This window comes from Prionailurus bengalensis, chromosome B1 (genome assembly GCF_016509475.1).
Source record: "Prionailurus bengalensis isolate Pbe53 chromosome B1, Fcat_Pben_1.1_paternal_pri, whole genome shotgun sequence".
In the NCBI taxonomy this organism is placed as follows: Eukaryota; Metazoa; Chordata; class Mammalia; order Carnivora; family Felidae; genus Prionailurus; species Prionailurus bengalensis.
The window spans coordinates 134,647,666-134,668,264 of NC_057344.1; the positions used below are offsets into that span (position 1 = coordinate 134,647,666).

A 20,599-nucleotide genomic window follows, 5' to 3' on the forward strand; every position below is an offset into this window, starting at 1 on the left:
CAGAAAATTCTGTGCTTGAATAAGGAATTTAGAGTATTTTAGTTAATGTGTTTTCCTGTGGGCAGAAAAAGAGGGTGAGACTTGTCTAAAAGAAGTTGAGTTTAGCATATTATATCAAGTTTAATATATACAGACTTAACAATCTACTTCTTGAAATATTTTTTATTATGTTTTCATCTAATGGAGATGCTATGGATGCTACATGGAGTTTTTTTCTCCTCTTAAAGTATGAACTAAAAGATAGTTTATCATTAGAACACAATTTTATAAGCTAAAGTGGTCTTAAAATTAACATCCCCTAAAAATAAAATCAGTCAGAACTAAGGTTCTCTCATAATCTTTTGAGGTAACTCACCAAGAAAATTGAAATAAGGCTCACAAAATGACTTAATTTTATTTGGAGGAATATATTTTTAAATAACTGACAAATGAACTATAAAAGCAATTAATTTTTATATCATAAGCTTAATAATTCTCCAGTTGTTATCTTTACTCATGCTTTTCATCAACCTAAAGGGCATCATACTATTAATATAAATTTTCTCCAAATTAAATATACAGATAGGAGTGACTCCCTCAATTCATCATAGAGCTTAGTGCATTTCAATATTTGCTTCTTACTGCTGTTCATCTCCAAATGCTTTTGTGTCTTTAAGAAAATGTATAATACCAAACATAAATCTTTTTGTCTCTTACCTCTTTGTTCAAAATTACTAAGTCACGGTCTCACCACAATGGGGTCTTATTAATATAAAATTCTATTATGCAAATATAACACAGCTTTAGGTAAATGAATACTTATTAGAGCTTTCCTCAAAGTAAATAAAGTATCATGGACTATCTTAAAAAAGCATAAGAGAGAAGAGAAAAAGACATAAATTTAATAAAAAATGGAATGCTGAAAGGAATTACTTTAGTGCAATGTAATTAATTGCTTGGATTCTAAACCCTAGATAAATTGTCTGCTTTAATCACATGGCTAGGGTTACCTGGTCTATTAATAGTTTACGGGTGTGAAACAGTGTCTACCAGAATTAATTAGCTTATGGGCAAGTTTCTGTTAATCTCCAAATGATTCTTTTGTATATGGTGGCACCTGAACTAAACAAACCGAGATATCAAATTTAAAAGGATTTGCGTGGTTTCTAAGTAAATTCTAAAGCAACCTTTTTATAAATTTCAAATTAATGTTTAACATTAACAATATGCTTTATTCATGTAAGGGAACTGTGCACATGTGAAAAGGATACACAACAATATATTCACTACTGGTTTGACACTTTTTGCTTTAAACAAAGTAAATCAATATACAGCTATGATACTACCACCCTAAGCCCAACACATGAATAATACCTAACACCTTATTAGAAAGTCAACCATTTCAGTATGAAAATAAACTCTAAACAGCCCAAACTGGGCTTAAAAAAAAAAAAAACCACAAGTTAAAAACAAAAACAAAAACAAAAAAACACAAGTTAACCTCTTGTAAGCCAGTAAATATGTAGTGAATAATTAGCTTTTTACATAATAGGTTATTTAGTAGTTACCTATTCATTATTCATTCAACAAATAATACTCTCTGAAAATCTGCTTGTGGAGCCTATTCAACCTTTCAAAAGAGAAATTATTGTCTTAGAAATCAAGGTTTACTATCTTCTCACAGATGCTTAATGCCATGCCTTCTGAACTTCCTGTTAATAAATGATTTTATATTCATATTAACAATTTTAATTTCAAACACAGACTATAAATAATCAGAGCCAATTCTAATTTTAAAAGATGCAACAACTCAAACTACTACAATGTCTTTCACATAATTAAATGAATTTCCAAGAATTAAAAAGAGGAGGGAAAGGGAAAATGGAGAAAATAGAGAAAAAAGGGTAATTTTCAAAAATTCTCCTTGATTCTAACAAAGAAAAAAAAACCCACGTGTCACTGGAAATATATTACTATTTTTCCTATCACATACCTTGGTCTCTGTGATGGGCCTTGACCTGGGGTTTCATCCAGCCCTGGGAGACCACTGTTGGACTCAAACCTTTTTGAAGCTTCACTTTTTCGTACTAAAGAATGAAAAAAAATAACACAGGTAATAAAAATATAAAGTAACTTATTTAAAACTAAAACACTGAGCAGATACATAAGATAATTTTTACAAATTATATTCATACCACCAAATTAATGATATAATATCATTAAACTCTTCAGAGGTAAGTTATTTTTGAAGACAGTGAATTATTTCCTATTATGAAAATGAATATATTGTTATTTGATGAAACTGCTATTAAGTTCCTATAATACTGTTAAAATGAGTAACTGGCAGCTTTTTTATAATTTTTAAATTTCATATAAAATTATTCTTTTGATACCTTATATCTTAACACTACTGAATAAGAAGAACATTCATGGATTAAAAAAAAAAATTTTTTTAACGTTTATTTATTTTTGACACAGAGAGAGACAGAGCATGAACGGAGGAGGGTCAGAGAGAGGGAGATACAGAATCTGAAACAGGCTCCAGGCTCTGAGCTGTCAGCACAGAGCCCGACGCGGGGCTCGAACTCACGGACTGCGAGATCATGACCTGAGCCGAAGTCGTATGCTCAACTGACTGAGCCACCCAGGTGCCCCTGAAAATTCATGGATTCTTAAAAACATTTTGGTTGTTCAGATGCCTCTCACCTTGTCGGAAATCTGATTCAGAGGAAATAATAGATGGACTTTCACTGGAAGTACTAAAGATATCACTGTGGTAAGTTTTATATCTTCGAATTGGTTCTAAAAGAATTAAAAGAAAAACATTAGAAAGCAAATCCATTTCTGTTCCACACAAATCAGATATTACATTTACTCTTATGAGACTAGAACATTTTATGTATTGCTTTAAATTTACCAATTGCTGGATGATACTCAAACAACGTGATTCCAATTTTGAGGCAGGTTAGCATACTGGTTAAGAACCTGGACTCTGACACCAGATTGCCTGGGTTTGAATCTCAGCTCACTACTTGCCAGGTGTGTGACACCTTAAGAAGGTAACTGAAGCTTCCTGTGACTCATCTTCAGCTGAAATGGGGGTATAATAATAGTGTACACCTAGTAGTGTTGTTGCAAGCATCAGATGAAGTGATATATGCAAAGCTCTTAGAACACAGTGGATGTTATATAAACATCATCATTAAGCAGTTTTTGAAAGGTCACTGTGTAATTCTCTGTGTTACATGCTATAAAGGAATAGAAAACCCAAAGATACAGTCCCAAGCTCAAATAATTTAAAATGTTTAAGGACAAAAATACTTAATTGAAGACAGGATGTTTAGATCTACCAGAATGAGATGAATAAGCATTGGGAGTGTGTGTGTGTGGGGGGTACTTTGTGGGGTTGTGCAGTGTGTGCCCTGTATTAGGTGGGTAGGATCACATTAAAATAAAAATTCTATCTTCTAAATGTTTCTAATTCATTCCTCTTCTTCATACTCACAGTTATAGATCACTATTCATCTCATGTCTAGACTACTTCATGTATCCTAGATTCCCTCTTCTGCAATCTTACCCATTTCATATTATGATTCACATTACAGAGAGTGAACTTTCCAGAAATAAAAATCTGGGCATATTGCTATCATCTCTTAAAGTTTCAAAATACAGTTTATAAACTCCTTAGCTTGATATTCAAAGCCTTTAACAACCTGGTCTCTGACTACATTTATAGCAGTGGCTCTTCATATTGTGAAGTCACAGATACACTTGTTAGAATTAGATGGAAACTACAAACCTCTCTCCACCCACTCCCCAAAACATACAAAAATACATTTAAATAGGGCTTTAAAAACTCAATGTAAAAAAAAAATCGACTGAATGAGTTATCTGAATCTTTGTGGCAGATTGGAACGTCTGAGCACGATGTTAATCAGTGGATAATAAGCCTGCAGATTGGGAAAGACTGAAATTGCAAATGATAGTGGGGAAAATTGATGAAAAAATGTGCTGAAGGAGACAGGAAATGGAAAAACACCCCGACATACATGGATGGTCAGTTTGGCAAGGAGAAAGAACCTTTTCTTCATAAGAGAAAGAAATGATGAATAGGGAAAGAGTGAAAATATAGAAGGAATCCAGGATACTCATATCAGAAGTTGCCTTACTCCTGGTAATGAAAAAGTGCATTACTCCTGGGAATCAGTGGCCGGGAGCTTCAGAAGAGTAAAGAAATTCTGCTATGAAGAATTTACTGATAAGAGTCAGTAAAAACCACATGACACCCTTTATGTAGCCATGAGAGTATAGATTAGGCTAGAATGCATGAATTTTATTGGAACCAATCAGAATGGTTTTGTGGCTTTTTCTTGGCAGTAGAGAAGGAAAACCATGGGAAACTCCTGGAACTGAGGGGAGACGTGGGATGTATGACAGCACACAATGGAGACATGTGAGGGATTCTTTTTTTACTAGTTTGCAAGCTTGAGAACAGGAACTTTGCAGAATGAATTATTCCTGTGCTGCAAGGTGTTCACTAGAGCTTGTTGAAGGAAAAAGAGATGGATAAATGAATGAAATAGTCAAATGGCATCACAGAACCAGGACGGAAATGATGTGCTGGCAGGATCGGGAGGTCATGCTGAGGCAAAACTTTAAAGAAGTGAGAGGAGTAGAAGTAAAAATGGCCGTGGGCTTGATGGAGATGAAGTTGCACATTGTTCTTGTGCCAATGTTTACCTGGAACAGTAGGCATAATATAGAAGACCCCTACTTTGTTTAGCTTTGTACACACTGAAAATGAGTATTAAATAATACTACAATTAGTGGAAAGGGTTTTAGGGTTGAAAATCCAAATATTTACCAGTGCTTCTAAAAAATGATTCCATTCTACCACAAGGGAGTCTTACAGTAAATAATATAATTTTTAAAAAACTCCTCTGGTTTAAGATAAATGTTATTTGAAAAGATTGTAGAAGACATCAAACAATGGTTTTGTTTAATTGTATTTAAACGTAATGAACATAGTTAAATGGTTACTTAGGAAGAACTGCTATTTTCTTTCTTTTTTTTTTTTTTTAATTTTTTTTTCAACGTTTATTTATTTTTGGGACAGAGAGAGACAGCATGAACGGGGGAGGGGCAGAGAGAGAGGGAGACACAGAACCGGAAACAGGCTCCAGGCTCTGAGCCATCAGCCCAGAGCCCGACGCGGGGCTCGAACTCACGGACCGCAAGATCGTGACCTGGCTGAAGTCGGACGCTTAACCGACTGCGCCACCCAGGCGCCCCAAGAACTGCTATTTTCAAGGGCACTGACAAACTTTTTGTTGTATTGTTATAGAATCCCCATGTTAAACTTCTGAGGGATTTTTCCAAGGTAACTTGAACAAATTACAAACCTGGCATTGCGATGTACACAGCACAGTAAATAGAATGAACAAGGCCAAGGAGTGGACTCAAAAGTACAGAGGCAATACTGTTTTTACTTTACAAAGAAAAATACGAAGTTGCAATATACCTACTTAGTAGATAGAGAACTTCAGTCACTTAGATGTTATGCCATACAATAACAATTTCATACCCCACATTGAATGAATTTATTGTTTTATAACTATTTCTGCCAAGTGGCTGTAGGACAGCAAATACATCTTAATTAAAATTTCCATTCTTTGGTGGTGCTTTATAATTGTTCTTATATTATTTCATGTGTCCATATTCCTTTTCCTTTTTATAATTCTTGGGTTCCTTGTGTGAGACAAATTAATACAAATGTTGATTATCCCCTCCTAAAAGTATAACAACAAATCATTTCCCCTTGATGAGGTATTGGTCTGCAAATGTTATCAGCACCAGACGTTCGGGGGAGGGTGGGCACTGCCTTATGATCCTTTATTGCTTTATAGTAATGGGGCACTAGCACTTCAGAAACATGCGATCGATGGCTAGTTTTGCAGCACTACTAGGGGATGGAAAGACTTCCTTGTTTTCTTCTAGGACTGGGGTAGGAATGGGGAGCCTATGTTAATTAGAGTGTAAGAATCTCTTTTGTAAGCTTCTCATTCTGGAATGTATCTTTTATAATGCTGCTAGCCATGTTCCTTTCATGTAATGGCATGGCCAGATTAAAGTTCCAGGCAACATTCACTACTCAGTCATGCTTATGAGAAAGGCTAGCCTTTGTAAATATAGGCTTTCTATTTCTGAATTAAATAATAAATTCAATCATTTCAGGAATTATTATAAAATTCACTACAAACATAAATTATTACAAACATATTCTTTACCAAGAGTATATCTTGCATTGGTGTATATGGAGAGGCACATTTTGCATGCTTACAAATCACATGATCTGATAGGAACATGGCTTGGCTTTCTGAGACAACCTACTTGAAGGCATCCAGTAGACACCAACTAGTTCCAGAGCAGCTTTCGTCCTCTATTCTGATCTGCAGAAGAAGGTTAATCCCTAATTATCCATGAGGTGTCCTAACATTATTGACAACTTTCTTTTTGAAGGATCCAGATACCACAGACATGTTTTCTATCTACATTTAAATGTATAATTTAAGCACTTTAGATTTGTCCTAGATCCCAGGAATGTGGTATTAACTGAGGGATTAAAAAAGAAAAAAAACCCAGCTTTTTTATTGTGAAAACTTCTACACAGACACAAAAACAGAGAGTATAATAAATCATCACATACCCAGATCAATACAACCTGGTAATTGTTATTTTAATTAAAAAGTGTCAGACTATGTTTTTAAACAAAGAAATGCTCCTCAGTATTTATATAGTATACTACAAAGTTTTATGAATGCCAACATTCTTGAATGATGTGCAATGGACCTATTAAGAATATTCAAGACATTCAGATGGCTAACAGACACATGAAAAGATGCTCAACATCACTCATCATCAGGGAAATACAAATCAAAACTACGATGAGATAGCACCTCACACTTGTCAGAATGGCTAAAATTAACACAAGAAACAACAGGTGTTGGTGAGGATGCAGAGAAAGAGGAATGCTCTTGCACTGTTGGTGGGAATGCAAACTGGTGCAGCCACTCTTAGGAACAGTATGGAGGTTCCTCAAATAACTAAAAATAGAACAATCCAGCAATTGCACTATTAGTTATTTACTTAAAGGATACAAAAATACAGATTTGAAGGGGTACATGCACCCTATCAACATATAGGGGTACATGATAGCAGCACTATCAACAATAGCCAAACTATGGAAAGAGCCCAAATGTCCACCAATTGATGAATGGATAAAGAAGATGTCATGTATACACACACACACACACACACACACACACACACACACACAATGGAATCTTACTCAGCCATCAAAAACAATGAAATCTTCCCATTTGCAATGATGTGGATGGAGCTAGAATGTATTATGCTAAGTGGGATAAGCCAATCAGAAAAAGACAAATACCATATGATTTTACTCATATGTGGAATTTAAGAAACAAAATAGATGACTGGGAAGGTGGGGGATGGAAAGAGGAGATAGGGAAACAAACCATGAGAGACTCTTAACAATAGTGAACAAACTTGATGGAGGGAGGTGGGTGACAGGGGGGCTACATGGGTGATGGGCATTAAGGACAGTACTTGTGATGGGCACTGGGTGTTGTATGTAAGTGATGAATGACTGAATTCTCCTACTGAAACCAATATTGCACTGTATGTTAACTAAAATTTAAATTAAGAAAACCAAATAGGCATTTTATAAAATGCACATATGGCCACTTTCACTGAAATATATAGCAAAAGTTTAAGCCTTCACCATTATAATTGCAGAACTATATTTGGCTTTTGTGGGATAAAAATTAGATTAATTTATTGGTTTGCAAATTTCTCAGTAAACATTTAAATGAAACCTATACTGAACAAATCAGTGTACCAGGGTCCATTTAGGGTCATGATTATTCCTCATTTTACTGATTTCCTTCTCTTTGAGTCCTTCCCCATGAGTACTTAGTTTTTAGATGTGGAAAATGAAGTTTTAGGAAAGAACCTACATTTAGTAGAACAGTGGTGAGAGGATGAGAAGAATAGGGTCTACAGAAGGATGGCTTAATGAATTAACATTTGGAGAGAGGTCTAGTTATAGAGATTCGGTAATCATGCATACTCTGACAATTGAAGACATCTTTTAGTTTCTAGTACTGTTTTACCATAATTAAGAGTATACTATTTCTTGTAAGAATACAAGATATGAAAATCTGACAAATATTTTATTATTCTTCAGCTGAAATCTGATTATTTTATTTAAAAAAGTTTTTTAATGTTTATTTATTTTTGATAGAGAACATGTGCGCACAAGTGGGGGAAGGACAGAGAGAGAGAGACACAGAATCTGAAGCAGGCTCCAGGCTATCAACTCAAGAGCCTGACATGGGGCTTGAACCAATGAACCATGAGATCATAACATAAGCCGAAGTTGGATGCTTAACCAACTGAGCCGTTCAGCGCCCCTGTAATCTGATCCTTTAAACAAAATTCACTCCAACTCTAATATCCTATTGACTCTACTTATACAGTACCAATGAAAAGCAGCTTTTCAATAGGCTAGAGCATTTAGCCATAAGTTCTTGACAACTAAGAGTTCCAATTTGCACCAATACTTAACACTTCAGTTAAAATTTTGTTTTCACACTTAACACTTTAAACATATAAAGTTGTGGGAAATGATCATGAACACTATACTTTTAATATTTAGGGTATTATGATTTGCATAATATTCTGAGCTTACATAAAGCTATTTCAGATGAAACATTCAAATCTATAATCTTCACATTAAAATGAACCTAAACCAGCACAAACTGTAATCTAAAAACATCATTTACAAGTGACACATATTCAAGCTCAGACATGTAACATGCAGAAAGAGAGACTCAGACAAGTGCAGCATCAGGAATTAAAGAATTATAACAATTTTTCAAACCCTGCATTTTTAAGGTTATTAGCCCTGACAAAATATTTCAGTTTTCAAATAAACAGAGAAACCAAAATAATGATTCTATGTTTTCATGTATGAAATGTTTTTCTTTATGCTTTCTTTTCAAGGGAGTAATTTTCAGAGATTAAAGATTATACCTTTTATATGTTCACTAGAGTCCACTGTATTCATATACCATACTACATGATCTATGAACAAACCATGTTCTAAAACCCATTGAGAGCTAGATAAAGTCAAAAATTTTTGTCAACAGGAGGAACAGAACTCATGCAAATATAAACATATGTAATTGAGGAAAGATACATAGGAGAATGCTCTGTGAACTATAAATTACTTTAGAGATGTAAAATTTGTGCAAAGCAGGAATGGTAAAAACACATTCCCTCACAGGAGACTTGTGCAATGTAGTGGCCACCAATGTAGGCTGTGTCTTGCATCTGGGTTGGCTATACCACTCCTCTAGCATCCTCCAGGATCCCGTGTTATGACTTTATTGCCCGTTCTAAATCTTCCAAATGAACAGTATAGAGTTGTAAAGGAAATTGATTGCCTTTACTCTTGGTTGGTCAGGTTATGACTTCTCTTGAAGTTGGATAAAACACAGGAGAAGAAGGATTTCTGCTCACTATGCATAATTCATCAGAGAATATTGTTGTATCACATGTCTGAAACAGCACATGCCAAATATTTAATATTAATAGCTACACTGCAATACTCAGTTTAGATTAATAAACAGTATCATGTAGGATATAGTGGTAGATCCTAAGGATACAGTTATGGATTAGACTATGTCAAATTTCTGATATCTATAGGAGGAGAAACAAGCTCCTTGAAACAAATAATTTCAATGAAAATGAGGCCATCATCCTAAACTGGGAAGGTGAGAGAAAGCTTCCTGAACCAGAAATGCCTGAAAGCTTTGATAGTCTTGAGGCAGAAAGCTGTATGAATAAAGGCATGGAAATGACAATTGGCAATGACAACAATTGGCTGGAGGGAGGAAAAGAGGGGAAGACAGAGAGACAGACTGAGAGAATGCACCACATATTGGAGTGGGGTGTGAGATGGGAAATGCTAAAGGATGAGACTGGAGAGACATGATCTAAGGAGCTAGAATTTTACCCTGTTCAGATGATGACAAGTTCATGGCTGAGGCAGAGAAGAAATTATTCAGATTTGTGTTGCAGGAAAATGGAAGACGTAAATGGTAGTTGAAATAGCAATTTAGAAAGCTATTTCCGTAGTCCATGGGAGCAAGGAATTGAGAGATTGGGATGGAATGAAGAAATATTTCAGAGATTTAAATTGCTAGGTCTCAAAAATTGCTATGATACCGTTGCTAGTATGATGCATCTTAAATCTTTCTTAAAACACATCAATCCATGCTTCTCAGGTATCTATGCCAAAGCCAAACTGGGTATATGTTAATTATGTATCAGTTCAATTTAAATTAGGTCCCTAATTTCTGATAAAATAGCCTATGATTTCTTTAGACTCCAAAATCAATATTATGTTACTATGAATATAGATACTGGAAAGTTTGTATTTGTTTCACCATTCACTTTCCTTAGTGTTTTAAATGCAATTTCATTCTTTCTACTTGGATAAATCGAAAGAACGGAAGTAAATTGTCTATTCTCCTTCCCAAGTATTTCTCAAACCAAATCTTCTCTCATTTGAATACTGGTATTTTACACTGGACTAACTTTATATGAGAATGGTCTGAAGCTGTACTATTTTAATATGGCAGCCACTAGCCATATGTAGCTATGTAAATGTAAATAAAATATTCAGTTCCTCAGTTGCACTAGCCACCACAATGTAAGTGCTCAACTGTCACATGTGGCTTGTAACTACTGAGTTGGGACTTTGTAGATATAGAACATTTCCTCCACTGAAGAAGTTCTATTGGACAATGCTGGTCTAAAGTACAAATGTCTTTAAAATTTAGTCCTAGAAATATAGCAGGCACTTTATTCTTTCTGGCTAAGATGTTGATTCCGTCTATAATAGTGTGTTCTTCAGAGATACAAAATATATTTGCATCTTGGTAGAATAATAGAGTTATCAATTCTGAAATACATGTGATATTTGACCAATATCACCTAAAATCCCTGATAATTCATACTTACTTTTGTGGAACTGATATGAGTGAAACAGAAACTGAATATTAAATTATTTTAGTTCATGAAGTAATCCAAATAACAACTCAATCATATCTTTTTTTCTTTTCAAAGGGAAATAAGGTGAAGAAATAAAAACTGAATAGTTTGGATTTTAGAGGAGAGATAATTTTTAAACAAATTTTTTTTTCAACGTTTATTTATTTTTGGGACAGAGAGAGACAGAGCATGAACAGGGGAGGGGCAGAGAGAGAGGGAGACACAGAATCAGAAACAGGCTCCAGGCTCTGAGCCATCAGCCCAGAGCCTGACGCAGGGCTTGAACTCACGGACCGCAAGATCGTGACCTGGCTGAAGTCGGATGCTTAACCGACTGCGCCACCCAGGCGCCCCAGAGGAGAGATAATTTTTGAAAAAAATTTCTCCCTTAGAACATGTCACTAGAAGTATCCTACATGGTGAACTGTAATATTTATAAATCCATCCCCTTGCTTTTCTAAAATGCAACTATAAAAATGTATGAACTTTCAAATTCAATCTTCTCATGAAAATGAAACATTAAGGTGCCTCAATAATAAGAACAGGCTCACATACTTCAGTGCTTACATATTCTAGTTGCACAACAGAGAGTTTAAGCTGCATTCACAAGGCAGTCACAGAACAGCAAAACTAGGCTAGACCAGAGGTCACAATATTGTCTTTTAAGCAATATTTAAGGTTGATGTATAGTAGATTGACTTAAAACTCCTTAAATAGTAACATTTAACCACAGTCACCTTTGAAGAACTTACTTATATCTATTCTTCATGTCCTTTTCCAGTATTTATACAGAATGTAGAGGAGTTCTAACTGTTGGAAGCAAAATGGTATTCATGGTCCCCACCCAGGGGGTGGAGTGCTGTTCATACTATACTCACAGTACTGGTTCCAAGTCAATCTCTCATAATCAGGAATGTGTTGCCAACTCACAAGGCAATGTTAGATAGGGAGTGTGTGGTAATTACAAACAAGAGAGATGGTAACAGATACTTCTATTAGAAAACATACAATTTCTCAGATATTGAGAGGGAGTAATGTGGTAGAAAAAAGATATCAGGAACAAGGAAGAAGAAATAAGTAGACTAGGATAGTCCCATACTGAGGTGAAAAAGTGAAAAGAATAAAGCAAACAGGGGGATCCTGGGAAGATAGCGGCGTAGGACGACGCTGGGCTCACTGCGCATCCTGCTGATCACTTAGATTCACCTACACCTGCCTAAATAACCCAGGAAACCACCAGAAGACTAGCAGAACGGAGTCTCGGGAGCCAAGTGCAGACGAGAGGCCCACGGAAGAGGGTAGGAAGGGTGGAGATGCGGTGCGCGCTCCACAGACTGGCGGGAGGAAGCCGGGGCAGAGGGGCGGCCCGCCGGCCAAGCAGAGCCCCAAGTCTGGCTGGCAAAAGCGGAGGGGCTGGACGGAGTGTGTTCCGACAGCAAGCGGGACTTAGCATCTGAGAGGTCATAAGTTAACAGCTCTGCTCAGAAAGCGGGAGGGCTGGAGGACAACGAGAGGGAGAGTTGCTGAGCCCCAGGAGGACAGAGCTCAGTTTGGCGGGGAACAAAGGCGCTTGCCAGCGCCATCTCCCTCGCCCATTCCCCAGCCAAAATCCCAAAGGGAACCAGTTCCTGCCAGGGAACTTGCTTGCTCCGTGCAAACACCCAATGTTGTGCTACTGTGGAGCCACACCTCCGGCAGCGGGTCTGACTCCCTCCCACTGCCACAGGGCCCCTCCTGAAGTGGATCACCTAAGGAGAAACGAGCTAAGCCTGCCCCTCCTGCCCCCGTGCATCTTGCCTACCCACCCCAGCTAATACGCGAGATCCCCAGCACCACAAGCCTGGCAGTGTACAAGTAGCCCAGAGGGGCCACACCACCCCACAGTGAATCCCACCCCTAGGAGAGGGGAAGAGAAGGCACACACCAGTCTGACTGTGGCCCCAGCGGTGGGCTGGGGGCAGACATCAGGTCTGACTGTGGCCTGCCCACCAATGCAAGTTATTCAAGGCAGCACAGGGGAAGTGCCCCGCAGTTCCGCACCACTCCAGGGACTATCCAAAATGACCAAACGGAAGAATTCCCCTCAAAAAAACGTCCAGGAAATAACAACAGCTAACGAACTGATCAAAAACGATTTAAACAATATAACAGAAAGTGAATTTAGAATAATAGTCATAAAATTAATCGCTGGGCTTGAAAACAGTATAAAGGACAGCAGAGAATCTATTGCTACAGAGATCAAGGGACTAAGGAACAGCCAGGAGGAGCTAAAAATGCTATTAATGAGCTGCAAAATAAAATGGAGACAACCACGGCTCGGATTGAAGAGGCAGAGGAGAGAATAGGTGAACTAGAAGATAAAATTATGGAAAAAGAAGCTGAGAAAAACACAGATAAAAAAATCCAGGAGTATGAGGGGAAAATTAGAGAACTAAGTGATACACTAAAGAGAAATAATCTACGCATAATTGGTATCCCAGAAGAGGAAGAGAGAGGGAAAGGTGCTGAAGGTGTACTTAAAGAAATAATAGCTGAGAACTTCCCTGATCTGGGGAAGGAAAAAGGCATTGAAATCCAAGAGGCACAGAGAACTCCCTTCAGACGTAACTTGAATCGATCTTCTGCACGACATATCATAGTGAAACTGGCAAAAAACAAGGATAAAGAGAAAATTCTGAAAGCAGCTAGTGATAAATGTGCTCTAACTTATAAAGGGAGACCTATAAAACTCGTGACCGATCTCTCTACTGAAACTTGGCAGGCCAGAAAGGAATGGCAGGAGATCTTCAATGTGATAAACAGAAAAAATAAGCGGCCGAGAATCCTTTATCCAGCAAGTCTGTCATTTAGAATAGAAGGAGAGATAAAGGTCTTATCAAACAAACAAAAACTGAAGGAATTTGTCACCACTAAACCAGCCCTACAAGAGATCCTAAGGGGGATCCTGTGAGACAAAGTACCAGAGACATCGCTACAAGCATGAAACCTACGGACATCACAATGACTCTAAACCCATATCTTTCTATAATAACACTGAATGTAAATGGACTAAATGCTCCAACCAAAAGACACAGGGTATCAGAATGGATAAAAAAACAAGACCCATCTATTTGCTGTCTACAAGAGACTCATTTTAGACCTGAGGACACCTTCAGATTGAGAGTGAGGGGATGGAGAACTATTTATCATGCCACTGGAAGTCAAAAGAAAGCTGGAATAGCCATACTTATATCAGACAAACTAGACTTTAAATTAAAGGCTGTAACAAGAGATGAAGAAGGGCATTATATAATAATCACAGGGTCTATCCATCAGGAAGAGCTAACAATTATAAATGTCTATGCACCGAATACAGGAGCCCTCAAATATATGAAACAATTACTCACAAACATAAGCAACCTTATTGATAAGAATGTGGTAATTGCAGGGGACTTTAACACTCCAGTTACAGAAATGGATAGATCATCTAGACACACAGTCAATAAAGAAACAAGGGCCCTGAATGATACATTGGATCAGATGGACTTGACAGATATATTTAGAACTCTGCATCCCAAAGCAACAGAATATACTTTCTTCTCGAGTGCACATGGAACATTCTCCAAGATAGATCACATACTGGGTCACAAAACAGCCCTTCATAAGTATACAAGAATTAAAATCATACCATGCATACTTTCAGACCACAATGCTATGAAGCTTGAAATCAACCACAGGAAAAAGTCTGGAAAACCTCCAAAAGCATGGAGGTTAAAGAACACCCTACTAAAGAATGAATGGGTCAACCAGGCAATTAGAGAAGAAATTTAAAAATATATGGAAACAAATGAAAATGAAAATAAAACAATCCAAACGCTTTGGGATGCAGCGAAGGCAGTCCTGAGAGGAAAATACATTGCAATCCAGGCCTATCTCAAGAAATAAGAAAAATCCCAAATACAAAATCTAACAGCACACCTAAAGGAAACAGAAGCAGAACAGCAAAGGCAGCCTAAACCCAGCAGAAGAAGAGAAATAATAAAGATCAGAGCAGAAATAAACAATACAGAATCTAAAAAAACTGTAGAGCAGATCAACGAAACCAAGAGTTGGTTTTTTGAAAAAATAAACAAAATTGACAAACCTCTAGCCAGGCTTCTCAAAAAGAAAAGGGAGATGACCCAAATAGATAAAATCATGAATGAAAATGGAATTATTACAACCAATCCCTCAGAGATACAAGCAATTATCAGGGAATAGTATGAAATTATATGCCAACAAACTGGACAACCTGGAAGAAATGGACAAATTCCTAAACACCCACACGCTTCCAAAACTCAATCAGGAGGAAATAGAAAGCTCGAACAGACCCATAACCAGCGAAGAAATTGAATCAGTCATCAAAAATCTCCCAACAAATAAGAGTCCAGGACCAGATGGCTTCCCAGGGGAGTTCTACCAGACGTTTAAAGCAGAGATAATACCTATCCTTCTCAAGCTATTCCAAAAAATAGAAAGGGAATGAAAACTTCCAGACTCATTCTATGAAGCCAGTATTACTTTGATTCCTAAACCAGACAGAGACCCAGTAAAAAAAGAGAACTACAGGCCAATATCCCTGATGAATATGGATGCAAAAATTCTCAATAAGATACTAGCAAATCTAATTCAACAGCATATAAAAAGAATTATTCACCATGATCAAGTGGGATTCATTCCTGGGATGCAGGGCTGGTTCAACATTCGCAAATCAATCAACGTGATACATCACATTAATAAAAGAAAAGAGAAGAACCATATGATCCTGTCAATCGATGCAGAAAAGGCATTTGACACAATTCAGTAACGTTTCTTAGTAAAAACCCTCGAGAAAGTTGGGATAGAAGGAACATATTTAAAGATCATAAAAGCCATTTATGAAAAGCCCACAGCTAACATCATCCTCAATGGGGAAAAACTGAGAGCTTTTTCCCTGAGATCAGGAACATGACAGGGATGCCCACTCTCACTGCTGTTGTTTAACATAGTGTTGGAAGTTCTAGCATCAGCAATCAGACAACAAAAGGAAATCAAAGGCATCAAAATTGGCAAAGATGAAGTCAAGCTTTCACTTTTTGCAGATGACATGATATTATACATGGAAAATCCAATAGGCTCCACCAAAAGTCTGCTAGAACTGATACATGAATTTAGCAAAGTTGCAGGATACAAAGTCAATGTACAAAAATCAGTTGCATTCTTATACACTAATAATGAAGCAACAGAAAGACAAATAAAGAAACTGATCCCATTCACAATTGCACCAAGAAGCATAAAATACCTAGGAATAAACCTAACGAAAGATGTAAAAGATCTGTATGCTGAAAACTATAGAAAGCTTATGAAGGACATTGAAGAAGATATAAAGAAATGGAAAAACATTCCGTGCTCATGGATTGGAAGAATAAACATTGTCAAATGTCAATACTACCCAAAGCTATCTACACATTCAATGCAATCCCAATCAAAATTGCACCAGCATTCTTCTCGAAACTAGAACAAGCAATCCTAAAATTCATATGGAACCACAAAAGGCCCCGAATAGCCAAAGGAATTTTGAAGAAGAAGACCAAAGCGGGAGGCATCACAATCCCAGACTTTAGCCTCTACTACAAAGCTGTCATCATCAAGACAGCATGGTATTGGCACAAAAACAGACACATAGACCAATGGAATAGAATAGAAACCCCAGAACTAGACCCACAAACGTATGGCCAACTAATCTTTGACAAAGAAGGAAAGAACATCCAATGGAAAAAAGACAGTCTCTTTAACAAATGGTGCTGGGAGAACTGGACAGCAACATGCAGAAGATTGAAACTAGACCACTTTCTCACACCATTCACAAAAATAAACTCAAAATGGATAAGGATCTGAATGTGAGCGGGAAACCATCAAAACCCTAGAGGAGAAAGCAGGAAAAGACCTCTCTGACCTCAGCCGTAGCAATTTCTTACTTAACATATCCCCAAAGGCAAGGGAATTAAAAGCAAAAATGAACTACTGGGACCTTATGAAGATAAAAAGCTTCTGCACAGCAAAGGAAACAACCAACAAAACTAAAAGGCAACCAACAGAATGGGAAAAGATATTTGCAAATGACATATCGGACAAAGGGCTAGTATCCAAAATCTATAAAGAGCTCACCAAACTCACACCCAAAAAACAAATAATCCAGTGAAGAAATGGGCAGAAAACATGAATAGACACTTCTCTAAAGAAGACATCCGGATGGCCAACAGGCACATGAAAAGATGCTCAACGTCGCTCCTCATCAGGGAAATACAAATCAAAACCACACTCAGATATCACCTCACGTCAGTCAGAGTGGCCAAAATGAACAAATCAGGAGACTATAGATGCTGGAGAGGATGTGGAGAAACGGGAACCCTCTTGCACTGTTGGTGGGAATGCAAACTGGTGCAGCCTGTCTGGAAAACAGTGTGGAGGTTCCTCAAAAAATTAAAAATAGACCTACCTTATGACCCTGCAATAGCACTGCTAGGAATTTACCCAAGGGATACAGGAGTACTGATGCATAGGGGCACTTGTACCCCAATGTTTATAGCAGCATTTTCAACAATAGCCAAATTATGGAAAGAGCCTAAATGTCCATCAACTGATGAATGGATAAAGAAATTGTGGTTTATATACACAATGGAGTACTACGTGGCAATGAGAAAGAATGAAATATGGCCCTTTGTAGCAACGTGGATGGAATTGGAGAGTGTTATGCTAAGTGAAATAAGCGATACAGAGAAAGACAGATACCATATGTTTTCACTCTTAGGTGGTTGCTGAGAAACTTAACAGAAACCCACGGGGGAGGGGAAGGAAAAAAAAAAAAAGAGGTTAGAGTGGGAGAGAGCCAAAGCATAAGAGACTTTTAAAAACTGAGAACAAACTGAGAGTTTGGGTGATGGGAGGGAGGGGAGGGTGGGTGATGGGTATTGAGGAGGGTACCTTTTGGGATGAGCACTGGGTGTTGTATGGAAACCAATTTGACAATAGACTTCATATATTGAAAAAAAAAAGAATAAAGCAAATAGAGTCACATCAAATTTTAAAACTATTTTCCACAAGAGAAATCTGTTATTGTTTCTTCCTGCCCCTTCCTTACTGCTTTCTGTATGTAGAGAACTATCTGAAAGATTAAGCGTTAGCTTAATGATTATAGAAACAATCTTACATTTATAATTTTTAAACTTCTACAGTTTCTTTCCTGGGGTCTTTTCTGTTCCTTTCTTGTTTTGTTTCTAAGGAAATCTGAGCACTCAATGCCAACCACAGCTTTTTAATAGTTTACTTTCTTATCTTGTCAGCTACAGGATAACTGTCTTACATCGTACTGTAGGAAAGCCCTGTTAAAACACTACCACAATGGGGGCGCCTGGGTGGCTAGGTTGATTGGGTGTCTGACTTCAGCTCAGGTCATGGTCTCATGGTTTGTGGGTTCAGGCCCTGAGTCTGGATCTGTGCTGACAGCTTGGAGCCTGGAGCCTGCTTTGGATTCTGTGACTCCCATTCTCTCTGCCCCTCCCCACTCATGCTCTGTATCTCTCTCCTTCAGATATAAATAAACATTAAAAAAATTAAAAAAAAAACAACAACACAAAACACTACCACAATAGTCCATGCGACACAGGAGAGAGCTCCATCTTAACCCCTATCCAGTGTGGTTTGCTGCAGAAAGAACTAAAAGTGCCTTACTTGAGCCTTTTTTTTCATTGTACTATCTTGTTTTACTGTATTAAAAATTACATAATTTTATTAGGAAGAGACTTTATTAAGGGTTTTGTTAGGTGGTTAGTTGAATGTCCAACTTTCCTGGTAGTAATAAATTTTCCAAACAATGTATCTGAAATGTATCTGGTTTGTGCTTAAAATCAGAATGGTAGAGTGGAAAAAAATCTTATTCTGGATTTCAAGAGATCTGGATTCTAAATACAGCTCTGCTATAAATTATGAATTATGTATCTTCTTTGGCAAACTAGTCTACTCTGGGCTTTTGAAAATGAGAGGTTTGGTTTAAATAGTATCCAGATTTCTCCCCGTACCAAATTCTGGTCTTCCCTGTGCTAGTTGGCTGATTGATGTCAGCTAAGGTGATGCCATAGAGGTGATTTGGGTAAAGGCTCCTTTCAAGAGGATGGACTAAGGAAAGGGCTATATATCTGAGGTTGGAGGAGATGACTATCTTTCCCATTAGTTCAATGAGCCTCCCTGCATGCCTAAAAGGACAAACTGAAATTTAGCAATTTCTTTTCTTGCAATTGCTCTATTAACCCAATGAATACTGAAATAGATATTTTTTAAAAATTAGGAAGTAGCATGTAGTTGGAAATTCTTAGACTGGAGCTCCCAAATCTAGATGTAAATCCACAAACTCCCACAATGACGGAAACTATCATTAACTGCTTATGTGATCTTGGGTAAGTCATTAAATCTTCACAAGCTCAGGGATATTGAGCTCCAAGACCTCTTCTAATTCAAAAATTACTGATAGCCAGTAGCAACTGCCGAACTTAAAGATCACAAAAATTGTACAGAGCACTATTAATTTTTTTTAATGTTTTATTATTTTTTTTTAAAGTTTATTTATTTTGAGAGAGAGAGAGAGTGTGCTGTGCAAGCTGGGAAGCAGCAGAGAGAGGCAGAGAGGAAGAATCCCAAGCAGGCTCCTAGCTCCCAGCAGACAGCCCCAAGTGGGGCTCGATTCTATGAACCATGAGATCACAGCCTGAGCGGAAATCAAGAGTTGCAAGCTTAACCGACTAAGCCACCCACGTGCCCCGTTAAATGCTTCAGAACAAGAATATTTAAAAAGATAGGTGTACATTAATAATATCCACTGTTCTACTTGATTTCTCACACATAAAAGGGATCTATGGAGCTTACTTTTCATGAGAATTAAATGAAATAAATGGGATTTGTATCATTTTCAATTCTTTTTTCTCCTTTGTATACTAGCTAAAATCTTTGTATAGCAATCTGCAATTGTGTTTGAACAGCTAATATAAATTATTTCACTTTTAGGAAAAACACAGCATAAAACCAGCAAAGTATTCAACTAAGTAACTAAGAGTAATTGCTTTTGAATTATAAGCATGAAACATTCTTTTTGAAGAATATTTTTCGTCTAAAGCAAATATAATTTATTACTACTTACAAGTTACTGTATAATAATGGAGTTTTTTAAAGATGGTGTAAGCATTTCCATAATATACCAACATTTTCAAGGTGTTTTGTTTAACTTGATTATAAAATATACTCTGGGGAAAAATGTATAGATTCTTTGTGAGAACAAATGTTTTTGAAAATTTGTCAATAGCCTTTCACAATGGAAATGGTCCTGAATCAAACAATTCAAAGCATATTTTATTTTGAAAAAGAAATCTTTTTTGTATTTCTTGTAATAAATATAAAATTCCTAAATCTGGAAGTTAGGTTTCATAACAAG

The 20,599-nt window shown here is 37.0% G+C and overlaps 1 protein-coding gene across 13 annotated transcripts in view; it reads right to left on the reverse strand.

Moving 5' to 3' along the window:
- Window positions 1–20,599, reverse strand: part of PTPN13 (protein tyrosine phosphatase non-receptor type 13) — a 227,929-nt gene that overhangs the window by 84,674 nt on the left and 122,656 nt on the right. For all 13 annotated transcript variants that reach the window (XM_043572251.1, XM_043572248.1, XM_043572246.1 and 10 more), the window contains 2 exons: window positions 2,686–2,781; window positions 1,973–2,066 (listed from right to left, as the gene is read on the reverse strand). In XM_043572251.1, the coding sequence (XP_043428186.1) occupies window positions 1,973–2,066; window positions 2,686–2,781 (190 nt within the window). The remainder of the gene's footprint in view (window positions 1–1,972; window positions 2,067–2,685; window positions 2,782–20,599) is intronic.